The sequence below is a fragment of the Macaca fascicularis genome, chromosome 2, assembly GCF_037993035.2.
Source record: "Macaca fascicularis isolate 582-1 chromosome 2, T2T-MFA8v1.1".
NCBI classification, from domain to species: domain Eukaryota; kingdom Metazoa; phylum Chordata; class Mammalia; order Primates; family Cercopithecidae; genus Macaca; species Macaca fascicularis.
The window spans coordinates 169,031,354-169,045,090 of record NC_088376.1 but is presented as its reverse complement, the minus strand read 5'-3'; the positions used below and the strand labels follow the sequence as shown (position 1 = coordinate 169,045,090).

At 42.6% G+C, this 13,737-nt stretch overlaps 1 protein-coding gene across 2 annotated transcripts in view; it reads right to left on the bottom strand.

Moving 5' to 3' along the window:
• The window catches only part of DRD3 (dopamine receptor D3), a 51,499-nt gene that overhangs the window by 2,703 nt on the left and 35,059 nt on the right, over positions 1 to 13,737 (bottom strand). Inside the window, exons 5-7 of one of the 2 annotated variants that reach the window (XM_045385473.3) lie at positions 8,537 to 8,733; positions 6,601 to 6,678; positions 732 to 1,014 (exon numbers count right to left, since the gene is read on the bottom strand). In XM_045385473.3, the coding sequence (XP_045241408.2) occupies positions 732 to 1,014; positions 6,601 to 6,678; positions 8,537 to 8,733 (558 nt within the window). The remainder of the gene's footprint in view (positions 1 to 731; positions 1,015 to 6,600; positions 6,679 to 8,536; positions 8,734 to 13,737) is intronic. The other variant, XM_005548104.5, reaches the window with a different exon arrangement.

The window sequence follows — 13,737 nt, the reverse complement described above, 5'->3', positions numbered from 1 at the left end:
ACAAATAAAAATTTAAAAATTAGTTGGTCATGGGGGCATACGCCTGTAGTTCTAGCTACTCGGTGAGCTCGGGCAGGAGGATTACTTGAGCCCAGGAGTTCAAGGCTGCAGTGAGCTATGACTGTGCCACTGTACTCCAGCCTAGGCAACAGAGTCAGACCATGTCTCGAAAAACCAAAAACCAAAAAACCTTGATTGTATGCATTATGGAAAGCTTGGTAAATCAGATAAGTAGGAAAAAAGGAATAAGCACCCACCACTCAAAGACAATTACTTTGGATATCTTGGTGAATTTCTTTCCAGTCTTTTTTACTCTGTATTTAAAATAATCTAGATTTTATCATACCATATCACAGTAGTGTTTTGCAGCCCTATTTTTATCACTTAATTTTTAAAATAACTAAGCATTTATCAAATATTCAATATGTACCAGTTTTATTGAATCATCTTATTTATTGTTTGATTTATGTGTTCTAGCTCCATACAATGGACAGCAAAACACAGCTCAGTTAAGTGGCTTGTTCAGCTTCATAAATTTTAGCCTAGGTCTTTCGAATTTCCACCAGAGTTAGCATTTATACACAAATACCTTTCAATTATATTGTGAACATTTGATAAACATTACTGTCATCAAATTTCCAATTTCTGTCAAATGTGGCTACCTTAGCATCTTCCACCAGCTCCACTTAACACAACCTAACCCAACCCAACTCAAGTCAACCCAAACTTACCAAGCACAATGGCCACCATCTGGGTTGCCTTCTTCTCCCGAAGTGGCACACCCCGAGGTTGCAGGGGCCCCAGCTTCAGAGATGTTGATAATCTGCCATTGCTGAGTTTTCGAACCTCTAGGCTGAGCTTGGGTGCTATGGTGGGACTCAGGGAGTTCCGAGTCCTCTCCTCTCTTTTCAACTCTCCTCCTCTTTCTTGGAAGCCTGGTCCACCCAAGGCAGTGTCTTGGCAGATGCTGTAGTAACGCTTCAGCTCCAGATGTGCCCGGTCAGGAGAGAGGGTCTGCAGGTGCAACAAGAGGGAATCCTGACATTTCTAGGGGTATTGTTTATCTTCTGAATGTTCATGAAAGGGCCAGAGAATTCAAAGAAGGAAGTGGGGGAGCATAGTTGTGGGAAACCTACAAAGGGGACACCTGAGAGAGCGGTGGGACCATGAAAAGTTAAGGGAAATAAAATTTACTTTAGACTTTACAACTAAAAAGCACCCACCATATCATCAGAGTGAACAGGCAACCTACAAAATGGGAGAAAATTTTTGCAATCTATCCATCTGACAAAGGTCTAATATCCAGAATCTACAAGAAACTTAAACAAATTTGCAAGAAAATAAACAACCTCATTAAAAAGTGGGCAAAGAATATGAACAGACACTTCTCAAATGAAGACATTTATGCAACCAATAAACATATGAAAAAAAGCTCATCATCACTGGTCATTAGATAAATGCAAATCAAAACCACAATGAGATACCATCTCACACCAATTAAAATGGTGATCATTAAAGAGTCTGGAAAACAACAGATGCTGGTGAGGATGAGGATAAATAGGCACACTTTTACACTGTTGGTGGGAGTGTAAATTAGTTCAACCATTGTGGAAGACAGTGTGGCGATTCCTCACGGATCTAGAACCAGAAATACCATTTGACCTAGCAATCCCATTACTGGGTATATACCCAAAGGATTATAAATCATTCTACTGTAAAGACACATGCACACGTATGTTTATTGCAGCACTATTTACAGTAGCAAAGACTTGGAACCAACCCAAATGCCCATCAATGATAGACTGGATAAAGAAAATGTGGCACATGTACACCATAGAATACTATGCAGCCATAAAAAAGAATGAGTTCATGTCCTTTGCAGGAACGTGGATGAAGCTGGAAACCATCATCCTCAGCAAACTAACACAGGAACAGAAAAGCAACCACCACATATTCTCACTCATAAGTGGGAACTGAACAATGAGAACACATGGACACAGGGAGGGGAACATCACACACTGGGGCCTGTCAGGGGATGGGGGGCAAGGGGAGGGAGAGCATTAGGACAAATACCTAATGCATGCAGAGCTTAAAACCTAGATGATAGGTTGATAGGTTCAGCAAACCACAATGGCGCATGTATACCTATAAACAAACCTGCACGTTCAGCACACGTACCCCAGAACTTAAAGTTAAAAAAAAAAAGCAGCACCCACCACATATAGAACATTTGATAATCACAACAGCCCCTTGAGCAGGGTAGCACAGAATTGTAGTCTGGCCTTTTTGAGTTAGAATGACCTGGTGATACAGAGAAACAGATTAAGTGACACTGCTATGACATAAGCCCCGAAATGTGGAGTGTGGGAAACTCCACAAGACAAATGACTCAGTTTCTTCAACAGATAAATTTTAACAACAACAATGACAATACTTAACAGTTGCAAAATATGTGCCTTATTTGAATTGTGATTCAAACAAACCAACTGTAAAATAATTTACAAGATAATTGGGGAAATTTGAACATCAATTGGACATTTAGTGATATTAGAAAACTATTATTAATTTTTTAATGTAATGTGGTATTATGGTTGTGTGTCTTATAAAACAGTCTGTATTCTTTTTTTTTTTTTTGGGGGGGGGGACGGACTGTCACTCTTATTGCGCAGGCTGGAGTGCCCTGGCACGATCTCGGCTCACCGCAACCTCCGCCTCCTGGGTTCAAGAGATTCTCCTGCCTCAGCCTCCCAAGTAGCTGGGATTACAGGCATGTGCCACCACACCCAGCTAATTTTGTATTTTTAGTAGAGATGGGTTTCTCTATGTTGGTCAGGCTGGTTGCAAACTCCTAACCTCAGGTGATCCGCCTACCTTGGCCTCCCAAAGTCTTGGGATTACAGGCGTGAGCCACTGCACCCGGCCAATGGTCTGAATTCTTTAGAGGATCTTGCAGAAATATTTTGGTTTGAAATAACATGGTGTTTAGGATTTGCTTCATAGCAATCCAGTGGGGATGTGTGAACATAGGTGGGATTGTAGATGAAATAAGATTGGCCACGAGTTGATCACTACTAAGGCTGCCTGATGGCTACTGGGGGTTTGTTATATTTGTCTTTCTACTTTTTTATTTTTGAAAACTTCCATTACAGAAAGTTAAAAAAAGAAAGCCCAGGATTTTCTTCTCAGCTTTCTTACTTAGTAGATGTATCTTTAGGCAAGTTAATTTAATATCTCTGAGCTTCATTTGTAAAACAGAAAAGAAATAGGGAAAAATGGGTTTTGGATGAGTAGCCTCCGAGAATGGAAAACTGAAGTATGTTAATTTTTCTGGTATGGACGAGGAGATGTGTGTGTGCCCAACTTGAACTTCTTTTCATGTTTGAAGAATCAAACTCCTGTGTCAGTCTTGAACAGGAGGCAGAACTCAACTCCTCAACTCCCCTTACTGATGCCGTAAAAGCCAGATATTCACTTCACACCTCCATCCCCACACAGCTAGAACTCAGGCACGTGCACCAAGCCCAGTCAACTGCAGATTCACAGCTGAGACTTTGAACTGGAACTTGTAAAGCAGGGAGACTTCAGAACTCCTCCAGTAGTGGTGACATTCAATGTCCAGTGTCCTAGGTCTTCTAACCAGATAATTTCTTAGGCATGAAAAGCATCTTTCTGAAGCTCTTCTTCAGCCTTCTCATTGAGCCTGTGAGCCACCTGACAGCTCTCCAGTAAATCTGTTTTCTACATAAGTTAGTCAGTGTCAGCAACCAAAACCCCTCACTTTGGTTTCCTTAGTTCAAGGAAGCAGTTTTCTAGATACACAGAGCTGGCACATTGTACATACTCAGAATGAATGAATGAATGCAAGGGGTCTTCAAGATGATTTAGTGTTATTTATTTATTATTTTTAGTAGAGATTAGTTCTTGCTATGTTGGCCAGGCCGGTCTCAAATTCCTGGGCTTAAGTGATCCTCCTGTCTTGGCCTTCAAAAGTGTTGGGATTACAGGTGTGAGCTACCATACCCAGCCAATTTAGGTTTTTAAAATATTAATTAATTACTTAAATAATTAATTAATTTACTGAGACAAAGTCTCACTCTGTCACCCAGGCTGGAGTGCAGTGGCATGATCTTGGCTCATTGCAACCTCTGCCTCCCAGCTTCAAGTGATTTTCCTGCCTCAGCCTCCTTAGTAACTGGGATTACAGGTACCCGCCACCACACCTGGCTAATTTTTGTATTTTTAGTAGAGATGGGTTTTCACTATTTTGGCCAGGCTAGTCTTGAACTCCTGACCCCAAGTGATCTACCCGCCTCAGCCTCCCAAAGTGCTTGGATTACAAGCATGAGCCACCATGCCTGGCCTAGAGTTTTTTTTAAAAATTGTACTCCACAGAGGTATTCTTAGGAATTCTAGAATAATATACATTTTTTTGAAGATTTAAAAAATTCGTATATAATAATTTTACATATTTATGGGGTAAATGCAATATTTTGATACATGCATACAATGTGTAATGATCAAATCAGGCTAGTCATGGCTTCAAACAATTATCATTTCTTTGTGTTAGGAGCATTTCAAATATTTTCTTCTAGGTGTTCTGAAATATACAAAAACTGCTGTTAAGCATAGTCACCCTACTGTGCTATTAGACACTAGAATTTGTTCCTTCTATTTAATTGTATGTTTATACCCATGAATCCACCTCTCTTCCTTGCCCCTTCCCCCATCTCCTTCCTAGCCTCTGGTAACCATGAATCTACTCTCTATTTTCATGATAACCACTTTTTTTTTCAGCTCCCGTAGGTGATTGAGAACATGTGATATTTGTCTTTCTATGTCTGGCTTATTTCACTTAACATTACCTCAAGTTAAGAGAATATGTATTTAAAATTTTTTGGTTTTATTTTGATGGCATTTTCTAATAATTAAAATAAGCATATCTCATTTTATCTGAATGCCTATTTACAATTGAGATTATGGTGTGTTTTTTTTGGTGTTGTTTTGTTTTTTGTGGTTTTTTTTGTTTTGTTTTTGAGATGGAGTCTCCCTCTGTCGCCCAGGCTGGAGTGTAGTGGTGCAATCTCAGCTCACTGCGACCTCTGCTTCCCGGGTTCGAGTGATTCTTGTGCCTCAGCCTCCTGAGTAGCTGGGATTATAGGTGCATGCCACTACGCCCGGCTAATTTTTGTATTTTTTTAAGTAGAGTCGGGGTTTCGCCATGTTGGTCAGGCTGGTCTCAAACTCCTGACCTTGTGATGTGCTCGCCTCGGCCTCCCAAAGTGCTGGGATTACAGGCATGAGCCACCATGCCCGGCCCCAAGATTATGTTTATAATTAAACTGGCACCTACTGATCTTCTGAAAGTGACAATATTTGACTTCTAACGCATTATTTCTAAAACTAGGGGATGGGAAACAAATTCTTGGGATTGCCTAAGAAATCCCATATTTAGCTGGGTGTAGTGGATGAGATGAGAGGATTACTTGAGCCCAAGAGTTCAAGGCTGCAGTGAGCTGTGATCACACCACTGCACTCCAGCCTGGGGAACAGAGTGAGACTCTGTCTCAAAAAACAAACAAACAAAAAAAACAAAAAAAACTCAGATTTGAAAACATTGATCTAGTATACCCTGTTTCCATTTTACAGTTATGGAAATTCAGTCCTATAGTAGGAAAATGATTCTTCCAAGATTATATATTGGTGAGTGTATTTTTCAGCTCTGTGCAAAACCTGTTCACTACTTCCATGACTGACATGAGGAAACACTGGATTTCTCTGGGTCTGGCTGGCAGAGCCCTCCACTCCCAGATGGCAGGACAGAACCTAATTCTCTACACTCTTGGAAATGCCAGCCTCTTGGCTGTCCCATCTCTCGTTTGTATTCAATATTTTTCCTCCTTTTGGCCTTGAAGCCTCCTCAGACCTTGGATCAGCCATAGGCAACTTTGAGCTGCATAGCTATTATCATTTAAAATGATTATCTCCAATTACTATACCAGGCCTGTGTAAAAAGTCATTAACTATACTGAGATTGAACAAAGCTCAGACCTTAATTATTACAAATTTTTGAAGTTTTATTTCTAATGTGGAATTCAGAGAGAGGAATACTGTTCTTATATCTAACACCTCCAGATTCCATTCTGCACTCTGCTAGCTGGGCGAGGCAGGCCTGGCTTGAATTGCAAGAACAAGACTAATGGTGACCATGAAATTGTCTTCATTTTTCCCACATTCAGTAGTAAATATGGCACTTGGAATTTTCCTTTCTCTGCCTGGTTTTTGCTCTGCCCATGTGTGTTCCCTTGACGTCTGTTTCCTCTAATGCAGGTGGCCTTGGATGGCATTGTCACACTCTGTGCAAGAGTCATTGGCTCCAGTCACTAAGGTCAAGCCCAATAGTCATATGCTTTCTGAATTATCATCTGATGAATTCTATTCTGCAGCTTAAATTAGGAGGCATTTCAGATCTTGTCTTATAGATATATGTGTGGGAATCAGGGCAAGGTTTCATTCTGGGGTGAGAGTAGAATCGAGATAAGCCAGTATTGTGGCAAAAGGTCTCTTATTCTTTCTCTATGATCAAAGACATGGCCCACTTACCATATTTCCTGTGGCGTCTGATGGAAATCGGGCCCTTACTGAAAACTGCCGAATGGGGTGCAGCTGCAGACAAGAAGACTAGGGGTGGGGGGTTGAAGGAGGAACAGTCAGTTGTGGGTCTAGCCATGTTATAGGTAGCCATGTGACATAATAATATTTTGAATGCAATACTTTCATATCCTCAGCCTTGGGTCTTGATCTTCTCTTTCATGGGGATTAATAGTCTTGTTTCACTCAAGCCTTGGGACTTCAACTTAAGAGTCTGGCCTTCATTCATACTTTTGACATCATCAAAGACCTTAAGAGGTCATCAAAGATAATCTAGGTCATCAGGCCGGGCGCTTACGCCTGTAATCCTAGCACTTGGAGAGGTTGAGGTGGGCAGATCATTTGAGGCCAGGTGTTAGAGACCAGCCTAGCCAACATGGCAAAACCCTGTCTCTACTAAAAATATAAAAATTAGCCAGATGTGTTGGTGGGCACCTGTAATCCCAGCTACTCAGGAGACAGAGGCACGAGAATGTCTTGAACCCAGTAGGCACAGGCTGCAGTGAGCTGACATCATGCCACTGCACTCTAGTTGGGGTGACAGAGCGAGACTCTGTCTCAAAAAAAAAAAAAAAAAAAAAAGATTATCTAGGTCATCAAAGATTAATCTAGACATCCAAATCGGATCTGCCTTCAAGATCAAACTCAATTCTTACTCTGTCTATGGAGCCCTTTCCTGAGTGTATTAATCTATTTTCATGCTGCTAATAAAGACATATCTGAGACTGGGTAGTTTATAAAGAAAAATAAGTTTAATGGATTCACAGTTCCATGTGGCTGGGGAGGCCTCACAATCATAGTGGAAGGTGAAAGGCATGTCTTACATGGCAGTAGACGAGAAAATTTGTGCAGGGAAACTCCTCCTCATAAAACCATCAGATCTCGTGAGACTTATTCACTATCATGAGAACAGTAGCGGAAAGACCCACCCCCATCATTCAATTACCTCCCACTGGGTCCCTCCCATGACACGTGAGAATTGTGGGAGCTACAATTTGAGATGAGATTTGGGTGGGGACATAGCCAAACCATATACTAAGCATATTGGTTTTTCTCTTCTATAGCCTCCAGAGCACTTCATAATTGAGTGCTTAATTGTCTTCACCTCACATTTGGCAAACATCCTATTCAGCTCTGGGCTCTTTATTAACTTTGAATGGGGGGTGCTTTATTTGCTTGTCTAGATTCTAAGCTCCATGAAGGCAGAGGCTGTTTAATGTTACCACTGTCCCTTCCCTAGTAGATTTCAAGTGATCGGTATATATCCATTCATGCTTCAAGTACATCGTGGGAAAGCTACTAAGTGCCAGGCAATGGGGTAAGGAGAAATTAAAGCCCTAGAAATTGGAAAGTCATCGCAGAGGCAATGATATTTCTTTTCAGAGCCTAGAAAGAGCCAGTAAAATGCTTTATCAGCACCATATCCCACCGGCTTGTCAGTTCCTTGACACAGGGACAGATCCAGTAAGGAAAAAAGGTTTTGATGGACCCCAATGATCCTTGGGATGAGTGTTTTAGACAAAAAGTCAGTTCTGGGAACCCACCAGCAGTGCAAGGTACAACTGCTGCACTTAAACTTCAAAACCTGTGGGACATCTGAACTGCTGCCCATTTGGGGAAAATGAAAGACTTTGAAGGGAAGCAGAACAAGCCCAGGAGCTATCCAATCACTTTGCCAGGTAAGGTAGGCTCTAGAGACAACTATCAGTGTTTTCTTGAGATTGGATTTCCTACCTTCAAAGCACAGCCAATATTAGCAGATTACAAAGTGGGTGTCAGATTTGTGTCTCTAATGTAGCTAAACGGCAAAATCGTGCACTGCTGGACACAGGCTGGGAAGTCAGGAGATTGTGTGTTGTCTTCCCTCTACCCACTCCAGGGTGCTTACTTGTTGAGGGAAGCCAGGCCTGACACTGTTGCACTGACTGTTCTGTCGAGTGAGGATCCTTTTCCGTCTCCTTTGTTTTAACACCACATAGATTCTGGCATAGACAAGGACGGTCACTCCAAAGGGCAAGTAGAAGGACACCACTGAAGAGTAGATGACAAAATCAGGATTGGAGATGGAGCAGACAGTGGGGTCCCCTGTGGATGAGAAGGGGGAAGGTAAAGCAGTTAGCAAGTATCAGAACTCAGTAGGGAGGGTAAAACACGGCCCCATGTCACACATGGTGCCCGCACCTTCTGCTGCACAGCAGGTGGGGAGGATGCAGTCTCAGATACGTATACTGTCAGGTCAGTGAGGGTAGAAGGTCTAATTCATCTTTGAGTTTCTCATAGTTTACTTAAAAAGAAAATTTACCAACAATCATGTTCCAGATACTGGGGCTACAAAGATGAATGAGACACCATGTCTGCTCTCAAGGGAGCAAACAGTCTAGATAGATGATCCCTTTCATAGGATGTCACAAGTGTCACACAGAGACATGCAGCCTGGGAGGCTGGGGAGAGCATTACAGGGCAACAGGGCAGAGGCTCCCAGGAGGGATGCAGCCCCAAGAAAAGGGCCTGCTGTTGTGGAGGCATTCGAGAATTGTTGGAATGCAATGAAAGGAAGAAGCCTTATTTGCTGAGAATGCCAGTTCTCCAATTTTGAATCTGGGATGGAGGGCAGGTGGTAGCTGAATACAAGACAGAGATTTGATTTTTCAGGCAATCCCAGCACTTGTTAGAGATGGGGTGGGGAAAAGGCAGGTAATGATATTGTGACATGGAGAATGTGCATTTAGAAAGATCTTTGTCCCTGCTTTATGTCCTGAAATGTTCCTGCCATTTCTCCTTGGGAGGTCCCTGTAGCTTTGCCTTCTTCATAGCAGATACTGAGATTCCTCCAAGGCCCAAGATGGGCCTGAAACGTGCCCCATCTTGAAAAAGAAAAGAAAAGCAAACTAATATCTGTCAGGCAATGAGCCAAGAGCTTTGTACACCTTATCCTACCTAATAATTATGGCAATATTATATGATGCAGGTGCCATTACCGTCTCTCTTCTCAGATGAGCAGACTAAAACTCAGAGAGGTTCAGTAAGTAGCCCAAGGTTGCAATTGTCAAATATGTTCCTGCAGCCAGTTTTATGCCCAAGCCAATGTTCTTTCTGTAGTTTTAACTCCCCATCCCCCTTTACTGTTGTGACATGGAACATCTGTGCTTCATCCAGCACTGTCAGCACAACTGTTGGTACACCCAGCCAGTCTTCATAACGGGTTGGGGATTCTCCAACCCCAAAGTTGGCCTTGGAAGATGAAGCCTTAGGTGTGGGCTGGTGGGGAGAGGGCAGTGGCCATGTAGGCTTCTTATTCTGCTTCTTGGTTTTCTGAGGTAGGTGGAAGTCAGAGAACCCTAAGTGTGAGATTCAGGTCTGCTATTTATTAACTGTGTGATCTTGGACGCGTTTCTTTTATTTATTTATTTATTTATTTATTTATTTATTTATTTAGATGGAATTTCGCTCTTGTTGCCCGGGCTGGAATGCAGTGGCTCGATCTCAGCTCACCGCAACCTCCACCTCCCAGGTTCAAGCGATTCTCCTGCCTCAGCCTCCCGAGTAGCTGGGATTACAGGCATGGTGATGCCCAGCTAATTTTTTTTGTATTTTTAGAAGAGACAGGGTTTTTCCATGTTGGTCAGGCTAGTCTTAAATTCCCAACCTCAGGTGATCCACCCGCCTTGGCCTCCCAAAGTGCTGGGATTACAGGCGTGAGCCACCGTGCCCAGCCGGCACGTTTCTCAAATATGCAAAGCTTCAGTTTTATTATCTGTAAAAAAAAAAAAAAAAAAAAAGGATAGAAATATTTTATAGTAGTTGTGAGAATTAATGAGAATAAATGATAGCTATTATTTATATCTATTCATTATTTCTCTCCCTGAGCTTTTTGAACTGAAAGGGAAGGTATCATCTGGAATGGAAATTTGGAGACAGACTTACAGGAAACAATGTTTGTGGGAGAAGGAAGGGAATAAAAGCTAAGAACTAAAATGAAAAGAGTGTGCTGTGATGCATTTTAATGACAACTTTGCCACTAGAATCTTTTACAAGCTACTCCTAAATTCTCTGGTTCTCTGAAGAGGAGGTAAAATTCAGGTGAATTTCATGTTGTTTCACCAACACCTGTGTCATCATCCTTTAGAAAATGGCTCACAGGGGCCAGGCACAGTGGCTCACGCCTGTAATCCCAGGGCACTTTGAGAGGCCGACGAGGGTGGATCACAAGGTCAGGAGTTCAAGACCAGCCTGACCAACATGGTGAAACCTCGTCTCTACTAAAAATACAAAAATTAGCCGGGCGTGGTAGTGCGAGCCTGTAATCCCAGCTACTCAGGAGGCTGAGGCAGGAGAATCACTTTAACCCGGGAGGTGGAAGTTGCAGTGAGCCGAGATTACGCCACTGCACTCCAGCCTGGATGACAGAGCGAGACCCTGTCTCAGAAAAAAAAAAAAGAAAGAAAAAAGAAAAAAAGAAAAAGAAAATGGCTCATAGGCTCTGCGTAGTTCACCAAATTGGCATCTCCTGGTATTCAGGGGTGATGGAGTTGGCAAGAGGGATGGGGTGGCAGCGCATGGTCTTTCAGAATCTCTAGGGAGCCATGTCGGTGGTGATCCGCCCCTTCTCTGAAGTCAGCTTTTCTGTTGTCAGCATCTGACAACAGACTATTCTACTATTCTTTTAACTTTTTGTGTAACTAAGCTCCCCCTCCCCCAACCTAGCTCCAGTGCCCTGAAAACTAGGTGAGATGTTCTATTGATGAATTCAGATAAATGGCACTCCTCCATTTCCTTCTTTCAAAGGTGGTTTTAAATCCTGCCTATCATGAGGAGGCGTTTCACATGTCTCACGTGTGAGAAGAGGCCAGCGGGGTGGCACTGCCCATCTTGTTGCCATCTTTGGTGTCCTGGATATTCCCTGTTGGTCCCTCTACCTAACTTTCTACCTTTTCCTACCCACTCTGGGTTCTGGGAGGCTGACCTCTAAATTTTATGTATGAGCTATCTCTTCTAAAAAGTCAGGGTCAGAAGGGGGTATGATATGCTTCTATTTGTGTAAAAATGAATACACATACACATATATAAACATATACGTGTACGGACATGCACACTGTTGCAAGCATTATCTTGCAAGAATATTGTTTGTTTCTAGGGAGGGAGATGGCAGAATTTAGTAATATGGGGTAGAAGGGAGACCTACATATAAGTATGTATATATCTCATGACACCTTATGAATGTTTTATGTGCAAACATTTATTTCTCCATTAAAAATATTGAAAGAGAGAGGTGAGAGGGCAGATAGCTATTTCAGGGTCCCTAGTCAACGAAAGCTCTCACATATAATCACAGAACCTGCATTACCATCCCTTCCTTCCTCCCCTGTCTAAGCAAACTGCTTCCCTTCCTTATATCAAGCATTGCAGCCTCTTCCAGAATGTCCCCACTGCAGGCAGAGTGACACTGGAGGTGGGTGGCCAATGAGTAGGGCCTGCCCCAGCCCCCAGCAGGCCTGGCCCTGGGTGTGTGTGTGTCCTGTTGGCAGGGCACAGTGATGCGCCACACAGCAGCAGTTCTGAAATCTTCTCTGCTGTGTACCAAAGAGGTGAGGAAGGCAGTAAGGCCGCCCAGAAGCTGGCTTCCCCAGGAGATGAGGTGCCTTGCTTTGATGATTTAACGGCAAGAATGTTGTTTTGTTAGCACAATAGTTATTGAGCAAATGCATAAACAGTAAATAAATGAGCAAAATGTACAGATGAGCATTTTATGTAAACACATGAGCAGTCACTGACCAGAGGATAATGGAGAAGGCCTGTCCCGGGGGAGGGGAGGTTACTGCTCCTCTGAGATTAGAGATGCTTATCCCAACTAATCTCAACATTTCAGGAAGAAAGGATGATGATGAAGAGTCATCTATTTACTCATTCAACAAATTTTATGGAGCACCTACTATGTTTAAAGCACTGTGCTGGATGAAAAAGGCAAAGGCGTCTATGAGGCTTTTGCGGGCTGTCTTGGGAAACTGAGCCCCATCATGATGTGAACAGCTTGGCTCAGAGCAGGTTTACTTGAAAGATTCATGAAGTTCAAACTAATTGACAGATTTGACCCCAACTTGATTCCAAAGACATGTGATGCCAATGAATCTGAGTTTAGGATGAGCCTATTATTCTTTTAACTTTGTGCTTCTACTATTCTTTTAACTTTTTGTGCAACTAAGCTCCCCCTCCCCCAACCTAGCTCCAGTGCTCTGAAAACTAGGTGAGATGTTCTACTGATGAAATCAAATAAATGGCACCCCTCCATTTCCTTCTTTCAAAGGAAAATCAAGCCAGCTGATACAGTTTTCTTAACTTTAAGTTTCTCCTCCTTTAAAGGGTTCTTAAACCCTTATCATCAGCTTATTCACTCTTTGCTTATTCATTCTAGTTTTTAAAAATAACACAATAGCTTTCTGATTTAGCAGGAATTTAAATACTAGTTATTTTTCTTATCTATGCAATGAAAGGGTTGGGCTGCTCATTCAGGGATCTTCAGAGTTTCCTTTAGCACCAGCACACCATGCCCTGCCGTGTCAGGGTCTGTTGATGATGTGAAAATTGCCTAGACTGCTGGGCCTCTGCTGGGAGTTAAGGCAACCCTGGCCAGCCAGGCCCCCGCCTCGGAACTCTCTCAGCCAAACCCTGCCTCATGTTGACCTTTTATCTGAGAACAGGAGCAACTCCAAGTTGGAAGAGACTGAAGTTCAACTTTTCTGTATCTTATGTTCTCTAATAATTCACAATTGCATGTGGCAGCCCTTGGCACTAAAAAGAAGAGCTCTGTCAAAAAGTTCTTTTTTTTGTGTTGCACTTATTAGTGGAAGTCCAGCTGCTTCCAATATCAGGTGTTATTGGCAGGATCCTGCCCTCTCCCCCTCTATTTTTCACAGAAAAAAATGACTGAGAAGAGTCCTTTATATTGGGCTTTCAAATGAACTTGGGAACTTCCTTACAAATGAGAGAATTGCTGCAGGAACCCACATCTATCAAGATAATGAAGCTGTACAGTGAAGGTCAGCTTGAGGCAGAGGAGGACAGCTGGGCCTGAGCTTCGCTTACTAAGTCCCC